Source organism: Propithecus coquereli, unplaced genomic scaffold (genome assembly GCF_000956105.1).
Source record: "Propithecus coquereli isolate 6110/MARCELLA unplaced genomic scaffold, Pcoq_1.0 Scaffold119, whole genome shotgun sequence".
NCBI lineage: Eukaryota > Metazoa > Chordata > Mammalia > Primates > Indriidae > Propithecus > Propithecus coquereli.
The window spans coordinates 7,499,626-7,513,192 of NW_012135969.1; the positions used below are offsets into that span (position 1 = coordinate 7,499,626).

Consider the following 13,567-nt stretch of genomic DNA (forward strand, 5'->3'; position numbering starts at 1 on the left):
TGAGTGCGACTTGCTGCGGTGCCCACTGGCCTCCCTGGGGAGCAGGACAGAGCTCCCCACCACACAGCCACCTCGGAGAGCTGGAAAGGAACAGCTCGGTCCACCTGCTGCTGAGATGCTCAGCCCCCCTCTCTGAGCCCTGCGTGGTCTCAGGGCCTCAGGCAGGCAGGTGGGCATCCCAGCTGGCTTTGCCCCAGCCCCACCCGGGCCTGAGGGCAGAGGGTCAGCCTGGCCCAGGCTCCTCTGGGCTCCCAGCACTTCAGCCCTGGCCTCTCTGCCCTCTCCCTTCATCTGCCTCCTCCCCTAGGAACTCTGTGCCAAGTAAGTCCTCCGAATGGATTTATCACTAGGCCTTCTCCCTGGGTCTCCCTTTCTGGGGGCTCTGGGTCCAAACAGAGTGATAGGGTGAGAGAAGGCATGTACCCCCTGAGAGTTGGGCTGGGGCCAGACCAGCCCAAGTGTGGCCCCCGGGTCCAGCCTCCGCAGTGAGGCCTGTGCCCAGCGCCAGCGCCTGCCCCACTGGACCCCTAGCTCTTCTGGGCCTCCTGCTCCCGGCGCCGGAGCTTCTCCCGCTGGCGCGCGGCCTTCTCCTGGGCCTTGCGCTCCTTCTCGGCAGCCGCTGCCAGCTCCTTCAGCTTCCGCTTCACCAGTGCGCGGTCGTGCGAGTTGCTGAGCCCCAGGCTCTGGGGAGGAATCCAGGGGTAAGGGAGAAGTCCCCATCCCCGTCCTGGCCACCAGACTCTTCCTGCCCCAGGTGTACTCCCCGTGGAGCCCTGTAAATCCACCCTGAAGTGGAGCCTTCACCTCCCAGGCTACTGGCCAGGGACCACAACCCTCAGGGCAAGAATTTGGAAGGGAGTGGTGGGGAGAGGAGAGGGCTGGGGCTCCCAGGCCTCCACTCAGGATTTTAGCCTTGGCATGACCCTGCCCTACCTCCGGAGGCCCAGAGATGGGGAGTGACCCGCCCGAGGTCACACAGCTAGTCAGTGGCCAAGGCCCCCCACTTCCCGAGACTTCCTGGGGACTCTTCCACTACCCTTTCCCCCAAGCAACTCAGCGGAGACCAGGAGACAGGCCAGGAACCTCCCAGCAGAGATGGGAGGCCACCCCGTCCCCTTCCCCCACTACCACCAGCCTTCTGGGAGACAGAATCAAGAGCTGACCAAGGCAACTCCTGGCTTCCCATAATACCAGGAAACTCATGAGCATCAGGGTCAGATGACAGTCCTAGAGGGCAAGGTCAGCCTGGCGACTTGGGCTGGAGCTTGAAGGTCAAACTGAAGTATCGGGCTTGAGTTTCAAGTCAAACTGGGGACCCATGCTACACCACAAAGACTGGACTAGACAAGGACCTTGCCTGGGGGTTAGAGGCACGGCAGTGGCCACAGATGGTGTGAAAAGGTCAGCCCAGGACGCTGGGCTGAAGGTCAAAGGTCAGGAGGGGAGACTCCCCATCCTTGAAGGTTGCCCCAAGCACGAGCAGGGTCATGGACCTTTCACCCTGACCCACCTTCAGTTTGCTTCCGTCCAGCTGCAGCAGCTGCGGCCCGTCCACCTGCCGCGCGGCGAACTCGGCAGCATACTGCTCCAGGCTGAGGCTGTGCAGCCACTGGCCCACCTGCTGGCTGGTCCACTGGTGGACAGAGGGGAGGGGTTCATCCAGGAACTGGGGTGGAGACCAAGGAGCGTGAGCGGGAGGCTTGGCCTCCGGCCTGCACACCTGGCAGAGTCCAAGGTCAGGGCTCCAACAGGCCCCACGGCCAACCCCACTCACCTCATCCGAAGACTGGGACAGTGTGTGGTAGGGGTAAGAACACTTGGCCTCCTGCCGGGGCCCACTCGGGATCTTGGGGCTGCTGCTGGGGGGCGTGGAGTCGTCACTCAGGGTGGATTCCTAGACAGGAAGGGGTGCAGGCTGCTGAGGTGGGAGCTCACCCCCAAACCCAAGGGAGTTCCCGCAACCCACCACCATGGTCTGGATGGAGTTAAATCCTGGACTAGGTACCAGGAGTTGCTCAGTGCCCTCTGTGCGTGAGCCAGGAGGCAGGCAGGCAGGCATACAGGACATGGTGACTCGTGTGGGGCATCAGGACCTGAGGCCTGTGGGAGGGCAGGCAGCCATCTGGAGGACAGGGGGCTAGAACTAAGCCAGGCAGAATACCTAGCAGAAATGGAGGGGGGGGTCTCAGACTAGGTATCGCTTCCTACAGGCAGCCTTCCAGGCTTCCCCCAGGCTGGGTCAGGTGTCCCCCATAAGTGCCTCCCACCTGGCCTCTAGCACCCCTGCTTGGCAGTGCCTGATTAGAGGTGTTTGTCCTCATTGGACCATGAGCTCTACGAGGGCCCGGCTGTGTTTTGTTCACCAGGGCCCAGCACAGGGAAGAAAGGGAGGGAAGAAAGAAGGCAGTCCCGAGTCAGAAGGGACTCCCAGCTTTCCGATTTTCTCCTTGGCCCCAGCTGCACATAAGCAACAGAAGCTTAGAACAAGCACTGAGCTGGGAGTCACAGAGCTTTGCAACTAAACCTGTGCGAGTCTGCGGGCAAGTCCCTTTCTCTCCGGGACTTCATTCCTCATCTGCACAACGGAATGGGCGCGCCCGCCCTCCTCCCTAATTCACTGAGCCTCTGTGACAGTGGAGCAAACACAGGCGTGTGGGGCTTCGTAAAGTGTAGAGGGCTGTCTGAACATAAGCAGATGCTCACTGCTGCCTGTTACTCAGTCTCACTTCTAAGCTTTCAGAGCACTAGATTGGGGTCCTGTTCATCCCTACATTCCCCAGGTCTCACCCTGCCGAGCAGCTGGCCCAGCTCCCAACACAGGAGTGGGGTGAGAACTGAGCCTGGCAGAACAGCAGAATGGAGCAGACCTCAGGCTGCGTGGACAATAGGAAAACCATGGTGTCCAGTGATGGGTGCTGAATGGATGAAGCAGTGAATGAACTACTCAGAATATGAACGAATGAGCGAGTGAATGAATGAACTCAAATGAAGTGATGGATTACTGAGTGGCTCCGTGGATGGACCGACGGACTCCAGGAATGCCTGAACCCAGCCTGAGCCAGGGTGAAGTATGCCTCATGGCACCTGGGTCTAGGGGCTAGTTTGGGGCAAGGAAGTCATGGACTTACCTGGGAAGCTGACTTCTTAGGGCTGAAGCCCTCGTGTTTAGGGGAGCAGGCAGGGGAGGTGGTGCTGCCAGAGGACGCTGAGCCCTTGCCGCTGTCTGTGAACCAGGAAAAGGGCAGGAACGGGGAGCCCCCTGACCTGCCAGACCCCTCCACCGACTCCCTGCGGAGAGAGCGCCCAGCATGGGTGTGGGCACAGAGGGCCGGGGCCCATGGGAGCCATGGGGTGCTGTGGGCACCTCTTACCTGCTGCCCATGGACAGGCGGTTGCTGCCCTTCTCTTTCCGGCTCTTGCCAGTGGACGCTCGACGCAGGGTGACCCTGCGGGGAGGGAAGAGGGGAGTGGGGCAGGGCTCCACTGTGCTACCCCTCACCCCAACAGCTCCAAGCCCTGCGTTAATGGTCCCGCCTCCACTCACCCCAGGTCCAGGAACTTTCGGCGAGTCTTCTTATCCAGGCCGATGGTGGGGCTGGCAGGCTCGGGAGGGCTGGCATCCCGGCTGTCATCTTACAGGGGAGGGGAAGGAAGGAAATAGCCCATGTGGTGACTTGCCTGCCCCCTTCACTAGTGTGGGGTGACTTAAAATCAGGCAACCTCACCCTCCACTAGCTGTGCGACCTGGGACAAGTCACTTTACCTCTCTGAGCTTCCTGCTTTTCAAATAACATGGGAATAATAACACCTGCCTATTTCATGGGACCTCATGGGATCCTTAGGAAAGCCTTTGACAAACTACAAAGCACTCCAAAAAGGCAGGGGCCCCTGCTATTTACTCTTAATTTTATCCTGGCCAACTTCTAACCAGCCTTGCAATGCTGGCTCAAATGTCACTTCCTCAGAGAAGCCTCCCAGGATGCTCCCAGCTAGGTCAGGCGTCCTGATAGATGCTGTCCCGCTGCCACGATGCACATTTCCGGCATGGCACTTACTACAGTCTGTAACTACACGCGTAGTTAAAGGAATGATCTGGTTGTACCTCCCTTCAACTACAAGCCCCACGAGGACAAGGACTGCGTCTGTTTGCTGTATTGGGTGTCCCGGAGCCCAGCAGTGCACGACGCGAACACCCCCAGCCGCCTCGTCCCGCCGGCTCCGCGAGGGGCGCTGCCGCCGCCTCTGCTCACCCTCGCTGTGCGGCTCCGCGCGCGGGTGGCGGCGCCTGAAGCTGGGCGAGCTGTCGGAGGAGGGCGCGGAGCGCGGCGGCGAGCAGGAGGCGGCGGCCAGGCCCTCGTGCGAGGCGGCGTTGTGCAGGGGCCGGTAGCGTGTGAGCGGCGAGGGCGGTGGCTCGTCCTCGTCCTGGCTGCGCCGCAACCCCGGAGGCTCCAGGCAGAAAGAGCCCCCGGCCGGGGACCCGGGGCCCGAGTGCAAAGGCGAGCGCAGCCGATGCAGGGGGCTCCCGCAGCCGTCGGTCACCTGGGGGAGAGGGCGGCCGCTCACCAAGAACCCTCCGCCCCCTTCCCAGAGGGGCTGGGAGACCCTTTCGCCCTGTAAACTGCGGCCCCCAGGCGAGGAGCCCGAATTCCTGGGGCTTTGAGTCACATAGGCTGGGCTTGAGTTCCGCCTCCTTCACTTACTAACTGTGACTTTGTTACGGGACCTCTCAGGGCCTCAGTTTCCTCATCTGTAAGATGAGAAAAACGATACATTCTTTAAAAGGATGGAATGAGCCAGAAGTGAACTGCAGCTAACATTTGTTGGCATTACTAGCCAGAAGTCTGGGGGCGTGGCCGCCCCGGAAGGGCAGTTTGGAGGGATTAGCCAGGGGTAGGAGGGCCGGGTGGGTGTATGTGTGTTTGCACAGCTTGCCCCAACCTTGCCTCCAGGCCCATCGGAGCCTTCACCATCCTCAGCAGAGCTGGCACTGTCCCGAAGCCTCGAGCGGGACGGCCGGTGTCTCCGGCCCTTGGCCAGCAGCTGGGCCCGGGCCTTGTGTAAACTGCTGTCCAGTCTGGCGGTCTCTGGCACAGCCAAGTCCAGGTCTGTGAACCGGGGGAAGGAGGAAGAGACCAGAAACGTGAGAGATGGCACGCCCAGAGGCCCACCTCAGGGGGCCAGCTGTGCTCACACTCCAGACATTGAACCAGTGTTTCCATATGAAAAACGGGGTCTCTCCCAGTCCCAGTCTCCCTCTCAGGCAGGGGCGGGGGAGGCAGATACGCCAGCACATCAATATCGCACAGTGTGGTGAACCCTCATATACGCACACAGGGGGACAGGACAGCCCTGTTTGGAGGGGTCAGAGGAGGAAACACGAAAGCTGGGCAGTAGGGTCTGGGTGGGAGTTTACAAGAGATGAGGTTGGGGAAACTGGCCTATGCCATGCTAGGAAGTAGGGAAGCAAGGAGTGGCACCTCCAGGGACAGTTGAGGGCAGCTCTGTGGAGAGATGGACTAAAGGATGAGGCTGGAGGTCGTAACGGCTACTGTTTAAGAAGCACCTACTATTCACCAACGTACCTACATCGTCTCTTCCTCAAAACAACCTGGTGGGGTTAGGACGGCTATTATGCACATTTTGCAGCTAAGCAGACTGAGGCTCAGAGAGGGCAAGTGACTTGACTAAAGCCACCAGCTACCAGTGGTCCAGGATTTGAGCCTGGCTAGTCAAGCTCCAGACTGGCCCTGCTGGGGGCACTGGCTTGCTGTGCCACACTCAGGGTCACACTCAGAGATAGCACTGCTGAGCATCCGGAGCTCACAGCTGAAGCAGAGGAGAGGGACCCCCACGTGGCAGTGGTAGGAAGGAAAGCCCCACAGTCCCCTGAAGCCTGTCTCTCCTGTCCTGGGGTCTGTGGCCGGGTGCTAGGTCCCGCACGAGGACATGGAGGAAGAGCGGGCAAACCCAATGGATCGTGCCTAAACCCTTGTTGCTCGCAGCTCCACTTTTCATGTGCTCCATCTGGAAATGAAGCCCTCACTCGGTACCGGCCCAGAGCTTGGTGCTGGGGTCTCCAAACAGAAAGGAGTCTTCCCAGGCCTCAGGATGGGACAGAGCCCGTCTTCCCCGCTCCACCTCCCATGATCTCAGGGACCCCGTTCCATCCACCCTGCCTGGCCTGCTGCTCTCTCTTGCCTGCAGACACCCCCTAAGCCACCCCAGTTACTCTCCTGCCTTAGCCACCACCCATGTCTGTTTCCAGACCTGACCCCTCCCCTGAATTCGGAGCCTGGGCACTCAAGCACCTGCCTGGGGATTTGCCACATCAAAGGTCCCCAGACACCTCGAGTTCAGCCCAGCAAAATGAACCGATCACCTGGCCTCAGACAAGCTTCTCCTCTCTTTTCGGGCCCAGTGAAAGGCCCCTCTTGTCACCAAGTCAGACAGCTCCAAGTTACCCTTCTCCCTCAGCCCAGTCCCAATTGGTAATTCATGTGTCCAACTGAGTTGACACCTCCACTTTGGATGTCCATTGGGTATCTTCAAGTTCCATGCTCCACGTCACCCCCTGACCTCTCCCATGCCCCAAGCTGCTGCTCCTAGTCCCCTCTCTTGACACACAGCAGCTCCACGGTTCCAGATGCCCGGGCCAAACCCCTGGAATCATTCTCGACTTCTTTCCCTCCCACCCTGCAACCCGATTCTTCCACAATTCCTGTTAGCTCTACTTTCAAAATATATCTAGACATCCCGAAATATTTATGGCAAAGTGATATGATGTTTTAGATTAGGTGCAGATTAGGTGTTTTAGATTAGGTGCAAAATAATTCAGGACAATAGGGGCAGAGAGTGGAAGGGGATATATATGACACAAGACTGGCCACGACTTGATCATTGTTGAGGTTGGGTGACAAGGACATGAGCACATGATAGAGTGCATTGTGCTATTCTCCCTACGTTTGAATATGTTTGAGATTTTCCACAATAAAACATTGTTCATGAGTGTGAGTGTCTACATACACTCATAGACAGGCACGCATACGGAGGGAGCAAGAGAGAGAGGGAAGGAGGAGAGGGGAGGGGAGAGGAGGGCAGGGGATGGGAGTGGAGAGGGAGAACTCGCAGCCTCTCTGGTCTAGGTCACCACCATCTCTTGCCTCGATTATTACAAAAAGCCTCCTTGCTGGTCTTCCTTCCTCCTCCCTTTCCCATTTGCAGTCTATTTTCAACACAGCAGCCAGAGTGACACTAATAAAACATGTCAGCTTGTGTCACTCCTCTGTTCAGAACCCTCCGGCGACTTCCATCTCCTGCAGAGTAACAGCCAAAGTTCTCCCAGTGGCCTTCCAAACTTAGGCCATGTTTCCTGGCCACTCCGAGGTCTCCTTCTGTCTCTCCACTCCAACCACCCTGGCCCCCAGCTCATCTTCACACAAGCCCAGCCTGTACTTCCTCTGCCCTCTCCCTGCAAGGCTCTTGCCACAGACTTCTGCATGGTTCTCTCCCTCACCCCCTTCAGGTCTTCGCTTGAACACTTTCTCACACTGAGGCCCTCCCTGAGCACCCGATTTAGAATCACCCCACATGCACACTCCAAAAGCCCACTCCTACTTTTCCCTACATCACGGATCACTCTCCGGCATGCGGTATATTCTGCCTGTTTAGTTTATTGTCTCTCTCCACCCATTAGAACATCAGCTGCATAAGGACAGGTTGTTCTCTGTTTTGTTCACTGCTTTACCACGGCATAGAACAGTGCTGGCACATAGTAGGTGCTTAGTAAATGCTACTTTAATGAAAGTGCGATGTTCTATTGACTGGCCTTCCTTGCACCCATGGAACCTGGCCTCTCCTCTCCCTCTGGACTGAACAGCCCCAGCTCAGGCCTCCAGCAGCCGGCCCCCTCCCAGCCTCTGCCACCCCAAACAGACATCTATCCCACCCTCGCTCCCTGCTTCCAGTCGGGCTGCCTCCCCACCCCTTCCACTCAACCAGAAGAAACTTTCTAAAGCACATTTCTGACCATGTCCTGTACTCTCTGGCTTTTGAAACTCTCTGAGGTGGGGGTGGGGGTTCCCCAAAGCCAATGATGTAAAGTCCATGCTCCTCCGCCTCCATTCAAGGCCTGAGGGGACCCAGCCCACCCTTTCTAAGTTTCCCACAGACTCCTCCTCTCACATGCTCATACATGCCACCGTGGCCAAGAGCACAGGCTCTGGAGCCACATGGCCCAGGCTGAATCCAGTTCTACCATTTGCTGGCTGGGTGACCCGGGCAAGTTACTTCCATTTAGGTGTCGGCTTCCCCATCTGTAAAATGGGACCCTAATAGCAGTATCTTCCTTATAGGTTTGTTGTGAACATAATGCATATAAAGTGTTTCACTGTAATGCCTGCGACTTAGTAAGTGCTCGGCAGGCACTGGCTGTTGATGGTGTTAGGGAGCAATACTGAGTTGCTTATACTGATACCTGCATGTACACCTGCACCTATACCTGCCTCTACCTCTGTCCCACCTCCAGCCCTGTGCTCATGCAGCTCTCTCTGCTCCAGCACTCTCCGCCCCGCCTTTGCCTGGCTGAGCGACTCTGACACATCTCACACACACACACACACAGCCACACCTCTTCAGGCCCCTGCACTATGATACAGATATGGTCACCAGTCACGACATGGTCTGCCATATGACTGCCTCCGCATGCTGGCCTGCACGCTGCAGAGGGCGCGGCCCTTCCCTATCCGCCGCACATCATGAGAGGTGCATTGTAGATGCGCTGGAGAACGAACAAGAGTTTTCCAAGGAGGAGAAAAGGTGCACGAGAGCCTGGTGCAGTGCCTGGCAGGGAGTAGGTGCTCGGTCAGTGCCGAAGCGAAGTCACACTTCCATGGGCCAATGCGTGCTTCAGTGGAGACATACACAGGGCTGACGAGGGTCACCTACAAGCACATGCCCACGTTCCATCACGGCCAGTATTTCCATCCTCTGCAAAGCACACTTCACCATCAAATATATTCCTGGTTTAGTTGTGTGTGCTTTCATCATCTGTCCCCCTGCCTGCCCCTGCACGAGAATTCAAGCTCCATGAAGGCAGCGACTTTGTCTGGCTTGTTCACTGCTGTCACCCCAGAGCCCAGATCAGAGCCTGGCACATACTAGGAGCTCTGTAAATACTTGTGGAATGGATGAGGAGACACGGTGGACTGTGGGGGTACCACTTTAGCTCAGGCAGCCAGGCTGAGGTCTGGGTGACACGAAAGAGCTGAGGATGTAGAAAGGACAAGAGTTTTCGAAGGAGAAGGAAAGGTGCAGGCTGGACGTGTCCAAGGGGCCAGTGCAGCCTGCAAGGATTGAGGGGAAAGGTGAATACAGAGAGGCTGCTGCGGTTGCCCAGCGGTGTAGCTGGCGACTTGGAGAGCAGAGGACTGTCAAAAAGACTGCTATCTTTGTCCCCAGGCTTCGCTCCACTCCTCTGGTCCCTTAGCAGCCCTTGCTTGGAAACTCTGTTGGTGTTTCCAGCCCCTGGGGCTGGGGGAGGAAGCCCTCTGTCCCCAGCCCCTTGCACAGAATCTCCAGGCACTGCCTGGAAGCAGCAAGGACTGAGAAGGAAACACAGAAAAATAACAGCTAATCCTCATTGAGCCCTTACTGTGCCAGGCACTGTTCTAAGTGCTTTACAATTACCAGCTCATTTGAGCCTCCCCACTACCCTACCAGAAGGGACTCCAGGAATCCCCAGGGCAGGCTTAATTGGCCTGAGGGCACAGAGCTGGTGAAGACCCAGCCACACTTACAGACAGGCAGTCTGGCTCCACTGCTAACCAGCAAGCATGCTATGCCCTCTCCAAAGCAGAAATAGGATCGACTTTTGAGTCCGACCTCTCATTTTATGGGTGGGGAAACTGAGGTTCCAGGAGAAAATGTTGGACAAGGATGCAGATGGAGTTAGGGAAAGTATACAAATCTCCTGGCTCTCAGGCCAGTGCTCTTGCATCCTCTGCCCTTGTGGCACCCAGCTGGTGCCCAGCCAACCTGTGCCAGGGAGGAGGGCCCTGTGCTCCTGACTCGGGGCCACATCACTGCCATGGTCATTATACCTTGGAGAGTCTGGGGAGCAGAGGGAGTGGTAAGGGGCTGGGGGGTGGGGTTTGAGGCAAGGTGGGGCCAGCCTCCCCAGCACCGCTCAGCTTCCTCCATCTCTTGCCCTTACTTGCTCCCTCCTTCCTCCCCCTCCGCCACCTTCTCCCCCTTTCTCCCTCTCCCTGCCCTGGACAGTGGGAAGTCATGAATATTTAATTACCTTTTGCATCAGGAAGCACTGGGCCCAGCTACCTCAGCAGTGAGGAAAATAGGAAGGGTTTGAGTGGGGAGAGAGCTAGGGAGGCAGGGAGAACTCATCTCTCTGGCCAGGCCTGGGTGGAGACAGGGACTCAGGCACGGTGGCCCCTGAGGCAGTTAAAGGCTGGGGGAGCCCGGAGAGACCCAAGTGGGAAGCAGCATTCCCCAAAAGTCAGGAGGCAGCAGTTCCTGGTGTTACCAGGGCAAGGGGCAGTGGCAGGGCAGGGGGAGAGAGGGAGGAAAAGAGAGGTGGGGAGGAGGGGGGAGGAGGAGCTGGGAGCTCCTGGAGGCTGGGGGCCAACTTCTTGTTTGTCTCCACCTCTCCCTCCATGTTCCTTTGCTCACTGACTCCTCCTCACCCCCCCACCCTCCTCCACCCGAATCCAGCTGGGAAACAGTCTTTCCACTCCAGTGCATGCTGGGAACTCTGCCCAGCCGGGGTGGTCTCTTTCCCCAGTCCTCACAACAGAAGACTGCAGGGGTGACTGATGGTACAGGCAGTGTGCATGCACCCCAGTGTGAACTGAGGAGGTGGGCGTGCACACCAGTGTGAGCGGGCTGCCAGGGGTACTGCAGCCGTGTGCATGCCATACATTTGATTCAGGGCACATCTGTGCAGGCTGAGGTCCCATGCACCTCTTTATTTATGCGACTTGTGTGTTGTCAGTGCTCAGGTACAGCACAGTGACTAAGGGCAGGGTGTCAGACAGTCTGGGGTTCTAGTCCCAGCTCTACCACTAACTTGCCATGTGATCTTTTTTTTTTTTTTTTTTTTTTTGAGACAGAGTCTCACTCTGTTGCCCTGGCTAGAGTGCCATGGCATCAGCCTAGCTCATAGCAACCTCAAACTCCTGGGCTCGAGCAATCCTACTGCCTCAGCCTCCCAGGTAGCTGGGACTACAGGCATGCGCCACCAGGTCCGGCTAATTTTTTTTTCTATATATAGATTTTTAGTTGTCCAAATAATTTCTTTCTATTTTTAGTAGAGACGGGGTCTCGCTCTTGCTCAGGCTGGTCTCAAACTCCTGACCTTGAGCGATCCACCCGCCTCGGCCTCCCAGAGTGCTAGGATTACAGGCGTGAGCCACCGCGCCCGGCCGCCATGTGATCTTCAAAGCGAGTCACTCAGCACTCTGCAACTCCACTCCTTGTGCATAAATGGGCCTACTCCTTAACATTATTGTGAGGGTTGAATACCCCGTGCATGTGAGCTGCGGGTGCTTAGTCCAGTACCTGGCATAAGATGAGCACTTAATAAATGAGGACCTTGATTGTTGCTCTTGTAATTGGCATGTCCACTAAGACAGTGGTGACAAAAAGGCCACCACACACACTGAAGCCCCCAAGGACTGCTCTATCCCTCTCAATGCCTAGAGGCCTAGGAAGGAAGTGCTCTACAGCTGTGTCTATTGACAAGAGATAGAGCCGCACAAAACTCACCAAAAACCTCATCCGTGGGTTCTCGGAGCTTTGAAGAAGCCATGACTCAAAGGAGCTGCAGAAGACAAGCGGGGAGAGAGAAAGTAAGATCAGGTTGGCTGAGGCAGGGGAGACGCCAGTGACTGCCTGCTCCTGGCCCGCTGGCCCCGCACCTTCCCTTGGAACGCTTCCTCTAGCCCCTGGGAGAGAAGCCCTCGGAATCATAACCCAGATGTGGCGCTGCGGCAGGAGGCGCAGGCAGAAGGGAGGGGCAGAAGCAAATCCAGGCGCAGACACAGACTCAGCCCTGCGGTCACGGTCCAAGCTGATTTGCTGTGTCTGCATATGGGTCACTGAACTTCTCCCCTTCACTGGCTTGGGCATTTCCATCACTAGCGTCCTCTGAAAGGCTTCAATCATCCTAAACTGTCCAACCTCAAATCTGGGAGGAGTCATAGAAGTTATTAAATCCAATCCTCTCATTTTACAAATGAAGAAACAGAGGTGGGGAGCAAACAGCCCAAGACCAAATAGCAAGCTAGTGGCAAAGTCAGGACCAGGGCCCAGGCTCTCCCATCCATCTACCTACTGGCTCATCCATCCACTCATTACCCATCCATCTGTCCATCCATCCCATATCCACCTCCCATACACCCAACATCCACTACCATCCACCCATCCATCTTTACATCCATCAATCCTCCAACTGTCTTCCATCCATCATCCAATCCTGCCTCCCCTTCCCCACCCCCCATTACTGGTGCCCTCACCACCTGCCTTTCAGAACACGAGCTGTTCAGGAAGCTGGCACCATCAGCAGGGCCACTGTTCTAGACAAACTCACAGTTCCAGACAGACTCATAGATGCAGGAGGGTATGAGGAGTGCTCACAGCAGAACAGGGGACAGCCAAATCTCTGTGCTGCATCAAGTGTGTTCTGGGAAGAAGTCTGAACGGGTACGGGTTTGTTTGTTTGGTGGAAAGCAAGATGGGAGGACAGAGAAGCAGATACATGCAGCTGAAACAATTTGGACAGGCTTACCAGCAGATATGGGGTTCCATAGCTCTGGGGACCGCACAGGAGGGGAGGGAATTGGAGGAGGTGAGTGAGGAAGCTCAGGGACCATTGATGGTTTAGGGCAAGGGGACACTGCATGGCTGAGACATGATTTCCAATTACTTCTAACACTCAGGTCCCCAGGACAAGGGTGGAGCACTGGGCTAGACCACACATGTGACAGGTGTAGGAAAGCTAGGCCACATGCTGGCTGGGGTCTTTTTCAACACCCCTCTTCCATTATTACATAGACAGCATCTCATTTCACAGCAGCCAGGCTTGGGAATCCTCATATCTCAACTGTACAGATGTGAGAAGTGACATGTAGGAGACGAGAAGCAAGCCCAGCAAGGCTTGCTGCATGCTTGTAACCCCAGCTACTCCAGAGGCTGAGGCTGGAGGATCGCTTGAGCCTAGGAGTTTGAGACCAACCTGGGTAATAGTGAGACCCTGTCTCAAAACTAAAAATAAATTTTAGAAAGTAAGAAGACGAAGAACTCAGCCTTGAGCCAGGTCTCCTGCGCTTCACCCCTATCCTAGGTGATGATCTGCAGTTTGGGGGGTATTCACGAGGAGAGGACACTGCTGGGGGAAGGGATAGGGTAGAGGGAGGGGAGCCGGTCCATCCTGGCTAGGACTAGGAGAGGCAGGGCAACCACCTCCACCCCCAGACTCCATACATGCCTGGGGCTGAAATCAGGAAATGAGGAGTGGGAAGGGATCAGGGAGTGGACCCCCCAAGAACCTTCTGCC

The 13,567-nt window shown here is 56.8% G+C and overlaps 1 protein-coding gene across 1 annotated transcript; it reads right to left on the reverse strand.

Moving 5' to 3' along the window:
• Positions 1-527: 527 nt before the first annotated feature.
• SAMD14 (sterile alpha motif domain containing 14) lies at positions 528-11,821 on the reverse strand. Its single transcript, XM_012662167.1, has 9 exons — positions 11,779-11,821; positions 4,939-5,105; positions 4,251-4,539; positions 3,545-3,632; positions 3,372-3,446; positions 3,129-3,288; positions 1,775-1,894; positions 1,511-1,666; positions 528-683 (listed from the first exon to the last, which is right to left on the reverse strand). Exons 1-9 carry the CDS (start codon positions 11,819-11,821, stop codon positions 528-530), a joined length of 1,254 nt encoding a protein of 417 aa, XP_012517621.1.
• Between the last annotated feature and the right edge of the window lie 1,746 nt (positions 11,822-13,567).